A 20,152-nucleotide genomic window follows, 5' to 3' on the forward strand; every position below is an offset into this window, starting at 1 on the left:
ATTTCAGGTTAACACGGTGGGCAATGCATACCAGTAAGGAAGGGCAGGAGAAGACAACACAATGAAAGTGCTTTTTTCATTGATTGGATCCATGTGCAATTTGAGGAAAAGAGCTGTGGCATTCTTGGATCACTACCTCACTAGGGAGTTTTTCTTTCTTGCAAGCAAAGGACAATTCCTCTCAGAGAGCTTAGCTGCACATCAGAAAGTAAACAGAAAATGGTCAATACTTTCCCTCTTTGTGATTCACCCTTCTTACTTTGCCTGGAATGCAGAGATGCCATATTCTGTTGAGGCAATAGGTAACTCAACTCTAGGGTTCATTTCAATGAAATAAGCTTGGGAAGATACCGCAGGTGTTGCTAGAGCTTTGTACCTGTGAATCACCAAGGACTGCCCACCCTTGTTAGCTGCAGAATGCTGGGTTTCAAAATGGGACTTCTGTCTCCCACTTAGGCTGTTAAACACCTCCTGTGGCTGTTGCAAAGAGCTGTGCTGCAGCAGCTGGGTGGCCTCGGGGCTGCCTCAGTATCTGTGGTGGCTGAAATTGGGAGCCAGGTGTCTGGCAGAAGGGAGGATGCTGGTGCTGAGCTGGTTTAAAGCTTCTGTTACTACTGCTGGTCTTAGAGCTGATTCCTGCAAATTTACAAAGGGAGAGAGCAATAGATAGAAGATACATAATGTAATTACACAAAATTAGAGTGTATTCCCCTTCAGTGTCCTTCTTTCTTTATAGGGCCAGTTTAGCAGATTGCACAGTTTCAAAATTAATCTTCCTAGGGCAAGAGCAGTATTTTTTTTAGACAACACATCATTTGTTAATTTACTATTTGATCTAAATACCAAAACAAAGTAATGCCTTTGATACATTGAAAATAGCAGGCTTCTTCCAACCTTGTTTTTGTACAATTCTAAGACACCCCAGCCCCAATTCTTTCAGCAGCCTTTGCTCTAAAGAAGATCTCTCTTTGTCACTATAGAGGAAAACCTCACAAGGTTACGATCTTAACGTTGCCTTTATAAGCTCCAGCTTATCTATTTAAGTATATGCTAATTAAAATCTTACTGAAATTGGTGTGATTCTTGACTTGAGTCACATCTATCAAACTTCATTACTCAGATGCAAATCATATAATACTCAAATCACTGGAAAATTTCCTGGATATAAAATTCCTTTCTGCACATACTAATTACTGTTATACAGCACTTTTTAGTTCAATGTTTGTAAGATTTATGTCTATGAAATTTAAGATAACTCTTTTGGAGAAGATTTAAGAAGACAGATATTCAAGGTAACAGAAATACGGCAGCAGTTTTAAGTAACTTTATGTGCATTACCTCATACTAAATGTATTACAAGCAGGTGCCCTTGCTGTGATTTTTACTTGAGATGCCTCTTTCAATTTGGAAAGTCATTTATCCCTTCCCCACCCTTTTCATTATGGGGATATGATATAACAAGGAACAGGTCATACCTTGAAATAGGTCTTCGTAAAGATAAGAAGTAGTAGGAGAGCCTGTTCAACAGGGAGCCTGTTGAACACAAATGAGAGCTCATTGCCTTGCTATCCTTCACATGACTGAGGGTATTGGCTTTCATTATTAAACTTTAGTGACATTTTTACAGAAACTGAACTGATAACGGATTTCTTTTTCCTGTTTTTAACCACATGCTCTCTCCAACCTGTGACATCTTGGCTCGGCAGCCCAGTCATCCCATAGTGCCTATTCCAGAAAATGAAACACTCAACTCTAAGGAGGTAATCAATTGACATTTAATGGATTGAAGCATTTACATGCTAACTTTATATTTTATTTATAAAACTTGTGTAAAGTTGATGAGCAAAAATGTGCTGAGCTCCCAAATCTGCCTTTGACCAGAGTATGGACTACGTAAACAATAATGATTCTAAATGAGCAATGAAAAAAAAGAGTTGTCTTGCAACTGTGTTGTTTATGTGAATTTGGAGTAATACTAACACTTACACTTCAGCTTCCTGATATGTGCTGTTGGGATGTTAGCAAGTGGGATTTGTTAATTTATGTAGTTAGCTCAATTTAAATAATGCATTCCACAATTTACAGCCACTAGTATAGCTTCTGTTTTAAATATCAAGTACAACAACTACCAGAAGCACTAAGGATAATCAATTATTGAGAATTTAATAAAGAACTGTCAAGAAAACATAAGACAACACAGTGTGCAAGTTTGCCCAGTATCAAAATTCAGTGCCAGTTTTATTTGACTTTGAAGAAGGACACAAATCTTCTTGAAGTCTAAATTCAGTGGCCATTTCCCTAGTACTTTGACATATCTAGGACTCTAGGACTGTGATGGTTACCACCCTAGATAATTCACTCAGTGAGAACTGAAGTGATCTGCTACACAGCATTAATTTTCTCTTGAGACAGAGCGTATAAAAATTAAAAAGGTTCTGCTGGCACAGGGAAGCCTTTTTTTCCAATGAGGTTATGAACATGAAGCTGAATTATAGCCTCAATGTTGAAATAAACATATGTGATTTAATTAACTATCATATTCTTTTCTGCAGGCTTTGGAATGTAATAGAACATCTTTAATTAAAGGATATTTTCAACATTATTTTAGAAATTAACTAAAGTAGGCATAACTTACTACTAATAATGGCAGTATGAGTACATTTATGACACAAGAATGAATTTTGCTACCGAGACCCACTTTAGTTACCAGGCTTATATTCATAATTATTTCACAAGTTTTTTTGGATGAGTTTAACAGTATAGATAGGAACGATAATTACATTTTCATAACACAGTTTATTTTTAATTTATTATTTTAAAATTAGATTCTAATTTTGCTAAAGGCAGCAAAATGAGCATTTAAATAAGTGAAATTGATGTTTGCTGATAATTGCTACCAAATGACTAATTTGTTGTTTTGAAAAATATTGAGGGAGTTTTGAGGTCAAGCCATTCATATGTTGGAAGCAGAGGATTTGCCTGAGTTCTGAGTTTGTTGACAGAGCCTGTCAATATAACCTTACAGCTTATCTTGGTTTCCACTGAAAAAGAGGCTTAAAAAATTAAAAGAAAGAAAAAGAGGTAGACATCTCACTTGTTGCTTAGATCAATGGGCTGCTGTTCTGCACCAGGAGTATATGGGACACAAATATGGCCTCTTTTTCTCATGCTCATCCCTGGTCTCTCTGTGGTCAGGGACTTAGAGCTACTTCACATCATTTTTTTTGCTTGAATCTTCTCATGACCTTTCAGCCTCCTCCCTTTGTCCTTGCCTTTACCATTTTTGCTTGTTTCTACACCATCAATCCCCCTTCCTCTACCTCCCAGAAGCCACTTCCTGGTTCTCCTGAAAGCAGTTGTTATGTTTTCTGCTGTGGATCTATCCAAAGGAAGCCCCAAGATGCCTTCACAAAATGAAGTTAAGCAACAATATCTTGCTGAGCTTCTCAAATAGTTTTGTTGGTTTTTTTTCCATCTCAACTGTAAAGTTCCTGAAATATTCTTGAAGAAAAGGTATTTCATCAGAGGGTGGTGAGAAGGACCGAATAGTTCTGAGGGTAAATTTGTTGTTGAGATGAAACAGATCTGCACTACATCAGGCACTCTAAAATGTGTATAGATATATACACACGCAACACATATATGTGTATATAGATGTATGCATGTGTGTGTACATATATGCAGCTTCTGAAGATGCAGCTGATTTTCCTGTATTTGAAAATAAGATACGGGAAAGCAAACAGCTAGATCCCCATCTCTCATCCTTCTTCTTTACAATTTATATATTGAGGGAGAGCTTTGCAGATCTAATGGAAAGAGAGATCTTTTCAAAGAGAACTCTTTTAAGAAACAAGGGAATACAAAGAGTACTGATAACAGACAAAACCAAATAATCTTCTTTCCAATTGATTGTCTTTGCTCTTTCTGAATGCAACTATGATTTCACCAGAAATTTATATTGGTACAAATGTTCCAACTGTTGGAGTACATTTAAGCTTTTTAATAAATTAGTTTATAGAAATTATGTTCAAAATGCTTGTTTCAAATACAAAAAAACTTTTAGAAGACAGTGCTGTATATTTTATCTGCCTTGGAACAGACCAAGCTGGCCTCTAATCAAAGGAATTTTGCACTTCTGTTGTCATTGGCATCAATTCAGAACATCCGACAATCTCGTGTTTTCAAAAATATTTCAGTCATGGTAGTCTGACTTTACTATGTCCGTAAGAGATTGTTTGGTGATGGTCATTCACCACTTGCAATAATGTTAACTGGAGGCAAACAGCTTTAAAATGGAGAAAAAAAAAAAAAGTGTCCAATACCATTTGGTACAGCTGAGCAAGCTGAGTATTTGTGCTGGTTCCATGGAGCCTGTCACTAATGTGTATTTTACAACAGACTATGGCTGTACAGGTGGACTCCAGTCCACATGTAGACATAACAGGAAGGTGGTGAGCCGGTTCACCACAAGTTGGTCAGGAGATGGCCAACATCAAGAGATGACACATTTTCTGTTTTCTCCATTACAAATCAAAAGAAGACTTCTCCAATGAAATTTTCAAAGTATTTGAACAATGTATGTTATCTAATTTTTTCCCCAATTTTTAGTCTCGTTTTTAGAAGAGGAGGTGACCAGGGCACACTATGCTGGCCATATTGAGACTGAGCAACTTCTTTCCGTGTGTAGACAGTGTCAGAGAAGCCACAAATACATCTAGAGACAAAACTCTTTCCTCATTCTCGGTCAAGAAGGACTGAACAAAGGCCTCTGTTTCCCTTGAGATCTGTTACTGGAGATGGAAGTATACAGCACTGATACTCAGGAGATCAACATTTGTGCTGTCTTGGAGACAGATAGAAGAGTGACATGGAGCCAGGAGCGAGTCAAAACATTTGGGACACTCTTTTAGCTGCCCTGAGGATGGTGGCTTCTTTGAGATACATTGTTGTTGAGCTATCTCTGAAGAATCACCAAATTTTCACCATTTTCTCTTTTATGTGGTTGATTCTGCAGAATTGTGTGTTTTGCTGTTTTACCTTTTCAGTGCAGTGAAAAAACCATGGTAGGCCTTGACTGATGATTTTTAAACTCACAACATCTTTCAGACATCTGTATTATTCCTTCTCATTTAGGAACCTACCCTGACTCTAGGAATTGTTTATGTGGAATTTGCACTTTATGAGTTTATATAACCCGCAAGTCTCCACCTAATTTAAAATATCCTTTTTATCAGCCCTGTCCTGTTTGGATGCTGGACTGATTAGGAAAAATTCTGTCAAGTTATAATCCCAACATTACTTATACTGCTGTAATAAGAACCTTAGATTTCTGCCCTATAGTCTCTGCCCCCACTAAAATGTTCTTCTTTATCTAAAATTATGTATAGACTCATACTTAACTTCTTCTCACATGATATTCCTCCCTCAGAGCTAAAAACACAGTGAGATAAAGTCAGTGTGATTTATGCAATTCCAAAAAAGAATGATTATGCAGACGCTCTGTGAAACATAAGCACCTCCTTGACCTTTAGGAAGGACTGAGAGATGGGGAGAAAGAAAGGTGTGACTAATTTCTACTTGGTAATTCATATTGTTTTCCTTAAAGTCAGCTGCTCACTGGGAAAGAAAAAAAAAAGGAGTTACCTTTGTGTTCAGAAGAACAGCACTCTATTCTTCATGCAACTTTAGCTTCATTCTATAACAGCATGAAGCAAATCAGATCTGTCACTTCCCTGTGAAAGCAGGAAAACCAATTAGGGACCTTCTCCTCCTTATAAAATCCTTCTCTACAACCACCGCTTTTTAGTTGGAGAAGATCTGAAGCAGACTCCTGTTAAATCTATCCAAAAGCTATACTAGTATTTTCCAATAGTTACTGTCTTCCTTTAAAGTAAACCTAGTGTTTGCCTAGGTTATGGGCAAACGTCATAATCATTCTCAGAATTGTACTGAGTCAGAGTATTTACAGAGAACATGGGGAATATGCCCCTGTAGAGTCACAAAAAGATATTGCATGCAGGTGCTAAAAGTATGTACTCATTACTCTTATTCATATATTACTTGCAAAATCCCAAATCTATTATACAATTACTTCAGGTTCATATAATCTTTTGCTGCAGCTGTTACTCTGTCTTATTTGTTTGTTATTCCTGAAAGACCTGCAATAATTATTTGAGTTAATAATAGCATCTGTAAGGTCAACATTCATAAAAAGACTCCATGAGAAAAAGCTGACTCCTTTGACTTCAGCTGTGATTTCACTGATTGTCTTTTGTGCAAATTTGTGAGAGCTTTAGTACAAGAAGCTCATTTATTTCTTTTTTTTTTTGCTAGGGGAAGCAATTAATCTGCCCTGCTCAATTTTAAACAACTTTAATAGCAAAAGTTCCTGAAATATTAAATTCTACAAAAATGTCAATAAGGTCCAAAGTTCTGTTATACATTGCTTTTCATCTTTATTTACTTAAGGAGCGTTCCTGGTCAGAGGTCAACATTAGTATTAATCATTGATAGATTCTACATATAAGAAGAAAAACACCCATTTTATGACAGATTCCTTCTACTAAAGAATTTGTATGAGGGGTCTTATGTTAGGACAAAGCTCCAACCCAGATGGCAGTATTAGAGTACAGCAATGTTCTTCCAGCTAAAATTACTGTCATTGTGCTCTGGATTTACAAAGAAAATCCTAGAATTCACAAAATCCCCTCCCAAAGTTTCTTGCCATCCTGATCACTGTGAAGTGAGGATGGATGAGCGCGGGCTGTGCCCATAGTGGAGGTTTGTCCTTCCCTGCCTCTGGTGGGAAGGCACGAGGGCAGGGTACAGGCTGCCCTCCCCTCCAGGTTATCCTGACAGCCTGGGGGAGGCTGCTGGTGGTGGTTAGGTGTTCTGTAATGATCCAGCTCTCACACACCATTCAATACCTTTTCAAGCTGTAAGGGAGATCCCTGTCAAAGCAAGAACCAGGGTATGGCACATACCTAATGAAACTAGAGGGAACTGTATCAGAAGCTGCTCCTACTCAAATGTCAACTCCTTTGTTCAAGCACCTTCCTCCATTTGGTGCTGCAACAGGTCCATCCCTGCATGTAGATATGTTGGGGCAAAAGGCTGCATTGCTCCTTGTGCTTTCCTTGGAAACACAAACGTGGGGTCTCCACCTGTCACATCGTGGATGTACTATTCACTTTTTATTTTAAGCCTTGCATAAAATTACATCCCTGTCCTCCAGCCAGCGGAGAGCTGGTATACACTAGTACGGCAGAGCATCGCTGCCAGCTCTGTAGCTAGCCAGGCCACAGGGCATGAGTGTGTTACTCTGTGACACAGTCAGCATCTCTTCTGTTCCCACATTTGGGATGCAGGGTCAGAGTGGTCTTTGCAGCACTGCTGGTTTGCAGAATTTATGAATTATCTTATGAACTAGGGGGCATTAGGCAATTCATAAAGAACGCTGCATGGACTGAGACTAGACATAGACATTAAAACTGCAAATAATAAGGCAAAAAGCAGCAGCAATGCATATAAAAAAAGCTCTTGGATGATGCAAATTAGAAAATCCCTTTATGTCACTTACCTCCAAAATGAGAACTGTTTTGAATTGACCAGTCATCTTTCAACATATTTTGGAACAAAATGAACAGTTATCTCTGAAGCAATAGTCTCGCCACCCTTAGTTTGTTTTGACCAAGCCAAGGACTGCAGCCCCAGGCTCTCTCCATATCAGCATAAAAGTTCATTTAACTGAAAATTTAATGACCCTGCAAATAAGCATTAAAAGTAGTAATAACTACTACTTTTACTAAATGAATAAGAATTTCAGGTGTTAGCTGTGACAAATTCTTTAACCTCCTACACGGATGAGCCACTGAAAGGAAACAGTAAACTGCAGTCTTCTGATATTTATAAATAGAAAGGTAGGTCCAAACAATGCACGTTTGTAAATTCTCAGATAAAACCTTTAAATATCAGCAGATAAGTTTTCTATTTACTTTATACTTTAACAATGCTTTAAACTTTTTAATTTTTAATACAAGTACAACAGGAAATCTATACTCGCAACAGGTATTTGGGCAATACTTTTGGCCAGCTTCAATGACCTCTCCTTGTTTTAAGTAAAAAGTTTCAGTTATAGCCTAATGATATGAAAGGGCGTATTAGATCACCATGCATTAACAAGGAAAAAGCATTTTATGCATTTATAGAACTGTATTTCTAATGTAATTGCTATAAAGAGAATTACTGTAAATGTATTACTTATACAGTAAATTTACATTAAAAAGTCTGAAAAGGTAGTAATATAAATGTGATCTAGAGAAAGTACGAAATGTCAGTATGTAATTTAAACTGCCATTTTAATCTAATTCTATTTGACTTTAAGAAACAGCTGTTGCATTTGATCACTTTTGAATAATGGAAGTACTGTTTCAGAGGAAAAGAGCTTGCCCTGAACAGGTAGTTAGAACACAGTTGTAGTTTGAAGAAGGCTTTTCTATTATTCAATGCTTAAGTAATGCATAAGTAATTAGAATCACAGAGTCAGACAAAAGTTAGTTGTAGTAATTGATCACTCTTATGATAAAAACTATTTTTCCTTATGGATAATTACAATTTCTCCACTTTTTGCCTCCTTTCCTTTCACCATGCAAATCTGAGCTGTCTATGAAGCCCACTTAAAAAGCTTGAGAGGGAAAATAGATGCCTCTTAGCCTACTCTTGAGGTTAAAAAAGCTCTGTAGCCTCCCCTCATATGTCGTGTTCCTTTACCTGAAATAAAAGAATGCTCACAACCATCCTGATGGTCCTCTGTTGGGTTTCTTCTGGTTGCTTGACAACTCTTTTCTGTCGGGAGCGCTCAAAAATGGAAACTTTGTTCCAGATGCAGCCTCACTAGTGCCCAGTAGAGGGGAATAATAACTTCACTCAACCTGCTGGCTATTCTCTAATTAATGTAACTGTACATGAGGCTATCCTTCAGCACAAGGGCAGACTGGCTCATGTTCAGTTTGGTGTCAACCAGACCTCAGGTCCTTCTCTGCAGAGCTGCTACGCAGCCAGTCAGTCACTGATCTGTATCATTGCATGGGGTTGTTCACTTCCTCCACCTCTCTTGTCCCGTGTAAGATGCAGGATTTTGTGTTTGCCTTTGTTCACAAAGCTTCTGCTATCCCATTCCTCCAGTCTGGCAAAGTCCTCCAGAATGGAAGCTGTACCTTCAGATTATCAGTCTCTCCCTCCCCTCCAAGTTAGTAACATCCACAGACTTCCTGGACATGTATGCTCTCCCACCATCTAAGTCCCTGATGGAGAGGTCAAATAGCATTCACCTTAGCATCCTCTGAAATGCCACCTGGAACAGAGACGTTGAACTGTTGACTACTATCTTTTCAGACCAGTGGTCCAGACAGTTATTCATCCTTTCTGTAGTCCGGCCGCTTCCTTGGTCTGGGTACCAGGTTACTGTAGGAGAATATGTCAAAAGCCTTGCAAAGGCGAAGGAAAACAACATCCATGCCACATGAATCCAAAGTTGGCCACGCGGTCTGTCCTCCAAGAAAGTGTTCCAAAAATGAAGTAGAAACCCAACTTGAGTCTGAAATCTCCTGTAATGTGTGTTTTGCATCACAAAGGTGATGCTTTGTCTGTTGAAACTTGCTATGTGCAGTATACTTCTTCAAACACATCAATACATAAATAGTCATCCCAAGTTCAGTAAGCGTAGTTATAAATTAACAGGGCAGGAATCCAATGTTTTTGAAAGACAAGGTGCTGTATGAAGTTGTCCCCTGGTTTGTAGAATTGTGTCTGCTTAAGATACTGCTGTTTTTATTCTCCTCTCCACTTCATTTTCACCCTTTATTTTCTTTTTTTTTTTTTCTGCAGGTTGCCAATGAAAGAGGTTCTGTTTAGCTATAATGGTGAGTGCTACTATTTTTTTTTAACTTGATTACAGTCACACTTTGAATATGTAACTACTTCTTTAGTCTCTCTTTGACAAATTTTGATTATTTTGTTTAAAAAGATGACAGGATGCCTTAGCTATACAATTTAGTGATTGTCTAGTAAGCTGTCTATGATTAATGATTTTCTATTAATAATTACTAATATAGAATAATTCAATTTCTTAGCATCACAGAATAAAGTCAAAATGGAATTAATTTTAAGTGGTATGCAATCAAACAGTTGGAAGAAATTGAGGTATGGTCTAGAATAAGATTGTGAAGTAATGTTATTGAAATAAGATTAGTATTATTTTATATTTGAGTGCACAACCACATAGTATCATTAAAATGTCATTAATGCTTGAGTTAAAAAATACTATATTGCAAATAATGTGCTATGCTTGAGAACAGATACAACATAGTACTTAACAAGGGAGATCAGCAAATAGGTGATATAGAAAAGGCTGAAATGTTCAATGCCTGGGTTTTTTTTCTTTTGTTTCAGTCTTCACCAAAAAAAAAGGCTAATTATGACTAAAAGTTTATTTCAGTTAGTACTAAGAATTTGAGAGTAGGAGAGTAGGAACTATTTTCAAATAGGAAAAGAACACCTGAAGGAATACTGAGGTAAATTTGAGCATTCAGGACAGAACAGCCTAATCAAACTTACCCTTAAAATACTTAACGAAAGCAATTTCTCAAGGAGTAGTGATTCGCAGCAAGAGTAAGTTCCCAGAAAAGTCGAGAAAGGCAAACACAATGTCACATCTGACAAATAAGGAAAGAAAAATCTAAAGAATTACAGAAAAGTCGGCCCTAATTGCATTTCCTAGGCACTGGAACGAAGTATTAAACAACCCATTTGTAGGCATCTAGAGAACAGTAAGGAGATAAGGGGACGTGCAGAGGGACACATCAGAAACTGTCGTAGTTCAGCCCCGATCGGACCAGACTACGCAGTCTCTCTCTCACTCCCCCCACACTCCGAGAGAATAGGGAGAGAAAATATAAGGAAAAACGGCTCAAGGTTTGAGATAAGGACAGGGAGAAATCCTTAAAGTTACCGTCACGGGGAAAACAGACTCAACTTGGGGAAAACTATTCATTTATTACTACAAACAGCAGGATAATGAGACAGAGAACAAGATAACCTCCCCCCACCCCTCCGTCTTCCCAAGCTTAACATTATCTCTACCAACTTCCCCTCCCGAGTGGCACGGGGGGGGGGAAGAGGGAATGGGGGTTGCAGTCAGTTCATCATACGTTGTTTCACACCGCTGCTTCATGGTCGGGGGAAGAACTCCTCACATTCCTCCCCTGCTCCATTGTGGGGTCCCTCCCACGGGCCACAGTCCTTTGTGGAACTGCTCCGGCGTGGGTCATCTCTTCCACGGGTGCAGTCTCTCCAGAACAGCTGTCCCAGCGGGCCCTCCATGGGCCACAGCTGCCTTCAGGCATCCACCTCCCCCGGTACGGGGTCCTTCACGGGCTCCAAGTGGATCTCTGCTCCTCCGTGGACCTCCATGGGCTGCAGGGGGACAACCTGCTCCACCATGGTCGTCACCACAGGCTGCAGGGGAATCTTGGCCAGGAGCCGCATTACTCCTCCCCCTCCTTCTGAACTGACCTTGGCGTCTGCAGCCGTTCCTCACAACAGGCTGGTAGATGTCTCTCAGGATCTTTTTTACATCTCATTCACTTCTCATCTCCTCTCCACTTCTTGCAGCCGGGCTGGACCGAGTCGGGCCCAGTCGGCTGCCTGGCGAGAGGCCAGAGGGTGAGGCCTGCAAGGCCCATGAGGCCTGCGCCTCCCCCTCTGCGCCTCTGCCCCTGCTCAGCTTCTTCACATCTTCTCTTCTCTCTCTTTTTTTTTTCTGTTTTCCCCTTCTTAAATACGTTATCGCAGAGGCGTTATCACGGGACATTCTGCTACCAATTGGCTCGGCCTTGGCCAGCAGCAGGTCCGCCCTAGGCCCGGCCGAGTCCACTGAACAAAGGGGAGCGACTTCTAGCAGTTTCCTACAGAAGCTACCACCTTAGGCCCCCCCTTACTAACAAAACCACGACAAAATCCTATCAAGCTGATCTCATTTCCTTCTTTGACAGCAAAACAGATATAGGGGATGCATTTGATACAGCATATCTTCAACACAGTCCCACATGACATTCATAAGCAAGCAAGGCAGATACAGACTGAATTAAATTCGGACAAGGCAGATGTGCAACTGATTGGAAAGCTGGACTCTGAGAACAATCATTTGCTGCCTAAGTGGGAGAACATCTCACACAGGCTTCCACAATGCTGTCTTCTAGCTCTAGTACTATAAAACATTGCCATTAATTAACTTGCTCAATCACATGGACAGTGAGCTTACCAAATTTTTAGATAATGCCCATTTAGAATACAAAAAATGTCGCTTAAATTAGAGGAATGGCTTGAAATCAATATGATAAAATTCATTGAAGATAAATGAAGAGAAATATGAAAAGCACAGAAAGAAAATGAATGACAATAATACTGCAGGAGAGAACCTGAAGGTTACATGAGACCACAAACTGAATCTCCGGAAGAGGCGAAAAACGTCAGTCAAGGGAGATACTGAAAGGAGTGCTTATAATATCATGGAGGTACTTACTCATGTCTCTTCACTGTTAGTGAAGAATCAGTTGCATGGGATGTGGAAAACAAATGGGAGCTTTAGAAAATATGTAATATTTTCATGTCTTCACATAGAAGAAAAGAAATAAGGACAGAGCAGAGGCACAGCAATTTATATCTCTTCATAATGGGCTGTTATAAAGGCATATCAGTGACTTCTCCATCCTTCTTGAGAGAGGGAGAAAAAGAAACGGGCCTACATTTCAGGAAAGGAGATTTAGTTTAGAATTTGGATGGTTGCAGCTATGTGGTAATTTAAGTGCTTAGTTTACCTCAGGCTGCTGCAAACACAGGCAAGCATCTCACAAGGTAGGTTTGGTCTGCCAGCTGTCATCTTCTCCCACAGCTATAGCACAAATGAAGTGCTGAATATTTCTTCAAGCCTTTTTTTTTTTCTGTGAAACTATGAGTTATGTTTGTTAGTCACATCATCAGGTTGTATGAACTAGGAAAACTAAGTGACCTGAGTGCATGCTATACAGTTTACTAATCTGTATTTTTGATGACTCGTGTTCATGTGGAAACTCTTCTTTTGCAGCCTCGAATTCGGATCAAGAGCTAAACCGTAGAGTATTTTGAGGCCTGTTTCTATACTGAGAAGGAATCCACGGCACAAATATTATTTAAAGCACCATTTAAAAAAAAATTGCTTCCAGTATGCTAATTGCAAAGCAGTAATAACAATAAAGTATTCTTTCAAGAGACAATCTTATGTACTAGCTTCATTAACCCCAGAGACACACACATGAATGTGCCTTATTGAAATATGATTTCTTGAAGTGCTTGCTGGTTTAAAAGATGCCCAAAATAACACAGTATATTTTCTTTAGAAATAATATAAATGTTGAAATTAAATAAAGCTGTATTTTTGTTGCAAATTATCTGCTGTGATTCTCATTTTTACTCCAGTAAATTTAGCTCTATTTGCTTCAAATAGCTGAGAACAAATGCCAGCATCAGTGGGAAAGGAATGCTCCCACGCTCTTAACCTTAGTCACGTTTTGCCACCACACAGACATTTACATTTTGTGAAATACTGCAGGAATTATTGACATTTGTGTCAGCACGCACAGTGATTCTTCCTGTCATGCAATACTCATAGCCCTTTCAGCCAGGCAGTGCCTGTGCCAGCCAGTGAGTACAGGCAGAATTGTCAGCTGCATTCCTGGCACATGTGGAAGAATCACCGCTTTCCTCTCCAGTTTACACTGCTGTTTTTTTGACCCTGTGCTGCTCCCACACGATGTTGCCCAAGCCTGGATCTTAAATAATCTGCTTTCAAAATGTATTATAAAAGTCTAAGGAAGATGATTGTCAATACTTGCATGAGTCAACTGCCTTCTCCCTGTCCCCTTGATCCTTTGAACCACAAATCACCCCACAGGTATGTATATGCTCAGGACCTTTGCATTGCAGCCCTGTCCTGGTGCGCAGGAGCGTTTTACCTCCTGACACACTGCTATGTGCTGTGGTCAAGATTAATATTTTAATGAGAATTGCTTTCATTAAAATTAATGCAGTGAAATAATTTACAAAATATTGTGAGTTAAAACATTGACATTAAATTCAATTTAAATGGAATAGGCTACTCAGCCTCTTGTGCTATCGGGTCTGGTGTAGTTTCAAGACAACCTGCATTTAAATTGTTGAAATGTAGAACTGTGAAAACAGAAGAGAAGTTCAGCAATCAGTGAGTCTCTCTATAAGGGTAAAATGCACATTTTTCCTACAGAAACACATATGTCCTTCAAAATTACAGATTGGTAGACATATAAGCTTTGGTTTTGTATTAGTTTATTTTCTCAACAGAAAAATAATTGAAGTGTGTACAGCTTGTGGACAGCATACCTGTTAGTCAGATGGTGAGAAAAAAAATTGAGAAAAGCATTTCAGTGAGCACAAGAGAGAATTCCTGGGGACAGAAATCAACACGTATAGGTAAATATAACAAAAAAAAGTACTAAAAACTTTAAAAACGAGATATAAATGAATACATATAAACACATCTATAACTAGAAATGTGTTATAAATATTGTACAAGATGTAATAGGTCTACCCACCAAGGTCCTAATAGTATTTCTTGTTTTCAGTAGAGCATTGAAGTGGGCAAAATTCATATTTAGAACCAAGTGACATGTGTGATTCTCAAAAGTTTTAGTAAGCTTTCCTGCCCATTTTTTTCAAAGCACATACTATGTTCTGAATTTGTTCAAACCAAACTATCTTTTCCTCCTGAATTTCATTTTCATAAAGCCCAAATCCTGTCTAGCATGTCTAGCCAAGAGAATTATCCACATGGTATGTTTCAGCTTTAAATTAGCCCAGGAGATAGATTGAAGCCCATAGGTGGAAGGAACACAAGCAAGAGAAAGAACTACCAGGATTATAGGAAGGGCAAAAGAGGAATCCTTTTGTTGACCTCCAGGTTTGTGAGTTTGTTCATCTGAGCATACTTTAAAAAAACATTTTCCTTATCTGTTCAAACAGCTTCTGTCTGGAAATAAAAAATGAGAGTGTATTGGCTATAATAGCCTAGGAAGTCTGGTCCAGGAGACCAATAAAAAAAGTATTAAGAGAAAAAAAAATCCTTTATGGAGAGATTATAAAGAGCAAAACTCAACACAAAAAAAAAGATTGCTTTTTCAGTAGTACTGTAAATGTAATGGTTGCTGCTTATTCAATAGTGCAGTATATTTAGTCCAAGTTCAGATGCCTTTACCCTGCTTTTAGTCATTATTTTTCTGGTAAAATACACATTCCCTTCGGGATCACCATCATAGAATCACAGAATCATACAATGGTTTGGGTTGGAAGTGACCTTTAAAGGTCATCTAGTCCAATCCTCCTGCAAAGAGCAAGGACATCTCCAACCAGATCAGGTTGCTCAGAGCCCCCCTCCAACCTGGCCTTGAATGTTTCCAGGGATGGGGCATCCACCACCTCTCTGGGTAACCTGTTCCAGTGTTCCACCACCCTCACTGGCAAAAATTTGTTCCTTATATCCAGCCTAAATCTACCCTCTTTTAGTTTAAAACCATTACCCTTGTCCTATTGCTACAGCCCTGCTAAAGAGTCTGTCTCTGTCTTTCTTATAAGCCCCCTTTAGGTACTGGAAGGCCACTATAAGGTCTTGCCAGAGCCTCCTCCAGGCTGGAGAGCCCCAACTCTCTCAGCCTGTCCTCACAGGAGAGGTTCTCCAGCCCTCTTATCATCTTCGTGGCCCTCCTCTGGACTCGCTCCAACAGGCTCACATCCTTCTTATGTTGGGACTCCAGAACTGGATGCAGTACTCCAGGTGGGGTCTCATGAGAGCAGAGGAGAATCACCTCTCTCGACCTGCTGACCACGCTGCTGGTGATGCAGCCCAGGATGCGGTTGGCTTTCTGGGCTGCAAGCACACATTGCTGGCTCATGTTGAGCTTCTCATCCACCAGTACTCCCAAGTCTTTCTCAGCAGGGCTGCACTCAATCCCTTTGTTCCCCAGCCTGTATTGACAATGACTGCCTATGTTTAGTGAGGGCTTGTGGTCCTCCTTTTCCCTCATTCTCTTGCAGGCAAACACACAGTCTGATACAGCGTTCATCCTATCCTGTGCATGCTTCTGGTATTTCTGTTGTTGCTACATGCTACACCTCAGGCTATCAAAAAAAGATTTATTAAATTTGGCCCAAGTGGCCAGAGGGAGATTTGCCTAGCACAAGTGATGTACCTGGGCAGTGACATTGGGTCATTGGAGAAGAGGAGGCTCAGGGGAGACCTTATAGCTCTCTATAACTGAAGGGCGGTTGTAGTGAGCTAGGGGCCGGCCTTTTCTCTCGTGTAGACAGTGATAGAACTAGAGGCAATGGTTTCAAGCTGCGCCAGGGGAGATTCAGGCTGGACATTAGGAAATATTACTTCTCGGAAAGGGTAGTCAGGCACTGGAATGCACTGCCCAGGGAGGTGGTGGAGTCACCGACCATGGGTGAAGAAGAAACGTTCAAGAAACGTTTGGATGTTGTGTTGAGGGATATGATTTAGCTGAGAAGTATTGGTGATGGTTGGACTGGATGATCTTTTAGGTCTTTTCCAATCTTGATAATAATTCTGTGAAAATTCTGTGAAATTCATCACTTGAGAAAACTGGGTTGCTGCATCAGACTAAGGGCAGCCCTTGGCCCGATGATTCAGCTGTTTGGGATCCAAAGCCTGATTTGATGAGGCACAGCTCTGTGGTCTTGACTCAGTATAATGAGAAAATTGCTTAAATATCATGAAGTACACAAGCTAAAGCTATGCAAAATGAGAAAAGGGAAAGCACAGAGGGAAGCATTTTCTTAAAAGGCTGACAGTAGCACCTCAAGGATACAAAAGGAAATAATCTGTATCTTAAGGTATAAAAATATCGTTAAAAGCAGAGAAACAGAAAGTGGCAGCTCAGGAACACTGAGAATCAGCCTGTAAGGATCCATAAGCACAATTCTTCTCCACTTAACCAATGCTCACCTACTTTGCATAAGCTCACTGACTGTCTTGCTGGAGCTGATGAGCACATTAATAGTAACTGACTAGCATGTGGATTAGCCAAGGCATAATTGCTGCATATGAATAAGTTGCATATATCATTCTTGCAGCGTGTCTTTGTACATAGTAAAAGACGTTTGAATGAAAAATGAGCTGGTAATTTCTATGTAAGACTGCTTTCACTTATGCAAGGAGTAGTATCTAGTCATACATAGGGCAATCATCTAGTCATACATAGGGCAATCATAGGCTATTTCTACATCAGTAAAGTCATACAACCCAAAGCAAATGGCACAGAGGATCTTATAAGTTAAGGGAAGAGCCTGCTGCAAGCTGGCTTCTCCAGAAGCGGACTGGTGACATTCACGTTGCAGTAATGTCAAACTTAGTATGTATCCGAAGCACCTCTAAGCCTGCTTGGTGGTATGGCTGATGGTAGGCACATGGAAAACCTAATCAGTTTGCTGGTACTGGTTTGGGAGACTACTTCTGCCTCTGCCCTTGTCAGTCTACTCATGGTCAAGAGAAGAGTTTAGACTTGGTGTGCCAGCACTTACTGGTGGGATCAGATAGGGCTGCACATCTGAGGTGAACACCAGTGGGTACACATCTGCCACGCAACACCAGTACAACACCTTCTGAGAGCTTATACTGACAGTGAAGGATGTTATGATCACCTTGCCCTTCACCTTGAACCAGCTGGTGAGGAAACAGCTTGGAACTGGCAAGCTCACTGCAAGCATGACCTCTCTGAAGCTATGTGCAGCCATACACAGGCTCATCTGTCCATGACAGTCTTCACTGACAGCATAAGAAAGGTGGCATGTGGTCCATAGTATGATGGGGACACTGCCAAGATTTCCATCCCTAGTTGTGTCTCCTAAGAGGTTCCTGTCCCAGGTACGAGCCACAATGATGGCTGTTCCCCATTCTGCAAGCCCAGTGAAGCACTACTGAGGAGAGCACTTGCAGCTATGTGGCTGTATGCATACTGTGCTGGTTCATGCACAGGTTCCCCCATTCTTCCCATGTATTTACTCAACTGAGTCCAGAGTAGGCTGGCCATGGCCTCAGGGCAGTGCTGGAGTATGGCTGACAATAAGAAGAATGAGATGGCACCTGCTGCCTGGAGGTTGACCAAGGGATGTAGCTGGGGTGGGAAGCATGCATAGTGAGTTACTGTGGTGGTGTGTTGGTTTTGTTTAGTTTGGGGGGGCTATGGTGGCAGCTTCTGCAAAAAGCTGCTAGGAGTTTCCCTTTTGTCTGGAGGACTTGGCCAGGTTTAGGGTGGACCCCTAAACCAATAGGTGACGGAATGTTCCCTGATAACGCCTCTGTGATAATGTATTTAAGAAGGGGGGAAAAGTTTAAAAAAAAGTGAGAAGTGGTGAAGAAGCAGAAGCAGGGGGCAGAGAGAGGGAGGCGCAAGCCTTGTGGGCCTTGCGGCCCTCACCCTCTGGCCTCCCGCCAAACGGTGGTTATCCTGCTTTGGTTTTAATAATAAACAAATAGTTTTCCCCAAGTTGGGTTTGTTTTGCCTGTAACGGTAATTTCAATGATCTCTCCCTGTCCTTATCTCAAACCTTGAGCCTTTTTTTTTCTTACATTATCTCTCTGCATTCCTTCAGAGGGTGGGGGAGTGAGAGAGAGACTACGTAGCTTGGTCCCAAGTGGGGCTAAATTACGAGAGGTGGGAAGAGTGAAAAGGCTATGAGGCTGTAACAATCACTTAGTACCATGTAATACCTATAAAATTTTCTTCTTTTACCTGTGGTTGTTGACTCTAAGTGCTTGAGCGTGTGAATCTGTGTGTGAGGAAAAGGATCTCTTTGGCATGGGCAATCTGAGTCAGTTTCTCTTCCTCTGCTTCTGACTTTGACCCTAAATCTGTCAATTTAAATATCTGAGGAACTGGATGCATTGGTCCCAGAGGCTGTGTGTAGCAAATTGCACTGTGGCAGGACTCTTAAACATCTCATGAAATTTGTCACCACTATTTTGAGTTACACATAACCTGGATTAGCGTTATCATTAGAACTGATATAGGCAGCCCTGAAATATCTGAATTAAAAGTGACACTACTTGATATTGTGCCACCAGCCCACAACAGTGAGCTCTCAGGTTGTTGTCAAATAGGGTGAAAGCAGCCCGATTCCTGCGCCTTCTCCAAATATACAGAGACAATGAGAAAATCACTTTAACACACAACTTTTCTCTGTATAAACATGTCTAGGAGCTAGTCACTCACAGCTTGGGAGGATGAATCCTGTTCTGTCTTCAGTACATGGGAGAGAGAAGACATTGTGGGATAATACTTTGGATGAAATAGATTTGCTTAAAAAACTTTTACTACGTTGCAGCCATTAATAATAAAGAGTAGTTAATAACAAGCTGTTGCAGCAATTACAAATCGGTGATGTATTTTGTGCAAAGACTCACCAGTTGAGTCTCCATTTAAGTTCAAAGAAAGGGATGGCCCGTATCATAGCAGAGTTTCATCTGGAGATAAGCAATTATGCGGACTCTCTGGATGCATTGAGTTGTGTCTACCAGCAAAAGATTTAATTGGGGTGTGGTGTCCCGGTTTCTTCCTAAACTGGCCAAGTGTCACTTCATTTTCCTGGCACAAGGTGCCAGCAGCACTGCCATTCTCCCACTGGATTTGGGCACAAGGCTTTACCCTAGTTTGCTTGCAGCAGCCAGGAGAAGGAAAGGCCCCATGGTCTTCTGATGGGGTGGACTCTGCCCTCCATCCTGGGAGTGACCTCCAGCACCCAGAGCCTCACTGGCCAGTGCTATCGCCTGTACTCCCAAGGTGATTCGAAACTACATTTTAGTGTCTAATAGGCTCATTCAGACAAATCAGGGAGACATTTGAAAGAAAGGTTGTGGAATAATCCCAATCCAATTTCTAAAAGATTCTTGGACATTTAAAACTGCTTTTTATTTGTTACTCCACCAAGTATTCAGTGATATTAATACTTGAATTCCTGCCAAACTTGGTGTTTTTTGAAGCTCAAGGGTAGATATCAAGTAATGCTGAAT

At 40.4% G+C, this 20,152-nt stretch overlaps 1 protein-coding gene across 10 annotated transcripts in view; it reads left to right on the forward strand.

Annotated features, from left to right (window-relative positions):
- Positions 1-13,484, forward strand: part of MLIP (muscular LMNA interacting protein) — a 116,106-nt gene extending 102,622 nt beyond the window's left edge. For 8 of the 10 annotated variants that reach the window (XM_086744368.1, XM_086744372.1, XM_086744374.1 and 5 more), the window contains 3 exons: positions 1,707-1,760; positions 9,886-9,920; positions 13,142-13,484. In XM_086744368.1, coding sequence (XP_086600494.1) covers positions 1,707-1,760; positions 9,886-9,912 — 81 coding nt within the window. In that variant the 3' untranslated portion in view covers positions 9,913-9,920; positions 13,142-13,484. Of the gene's footprint in view, positions 1-1,706; positions 1,761-9,885; positions 9,921-13,141 lie in introns of those variants that run through there. The other 2 variants (XM_086744376.1, XM_086744373.1) reach the window with 2 other exon arrangements.
- Positions 13,485-20,152: the final 6,668 nt, after the last annotated feature.

The sequence above is a fragment of the Chlamydotis macqueenii genome, chromosome 3 (assembly GCF_036417535.1).
Source record: "Chlamydotis macqueenii isolate bChlMac1 chromosome 3, bChlMac1.mat, whole genome shotgun sequence".
Taxonomy (NCBI): domain Eukaryota; kingdom Metazoa; phylum Chordata; class Aves; order Otidiformes; family Otididae; genus Chlamydotis; species Chlamydotis macqueenii.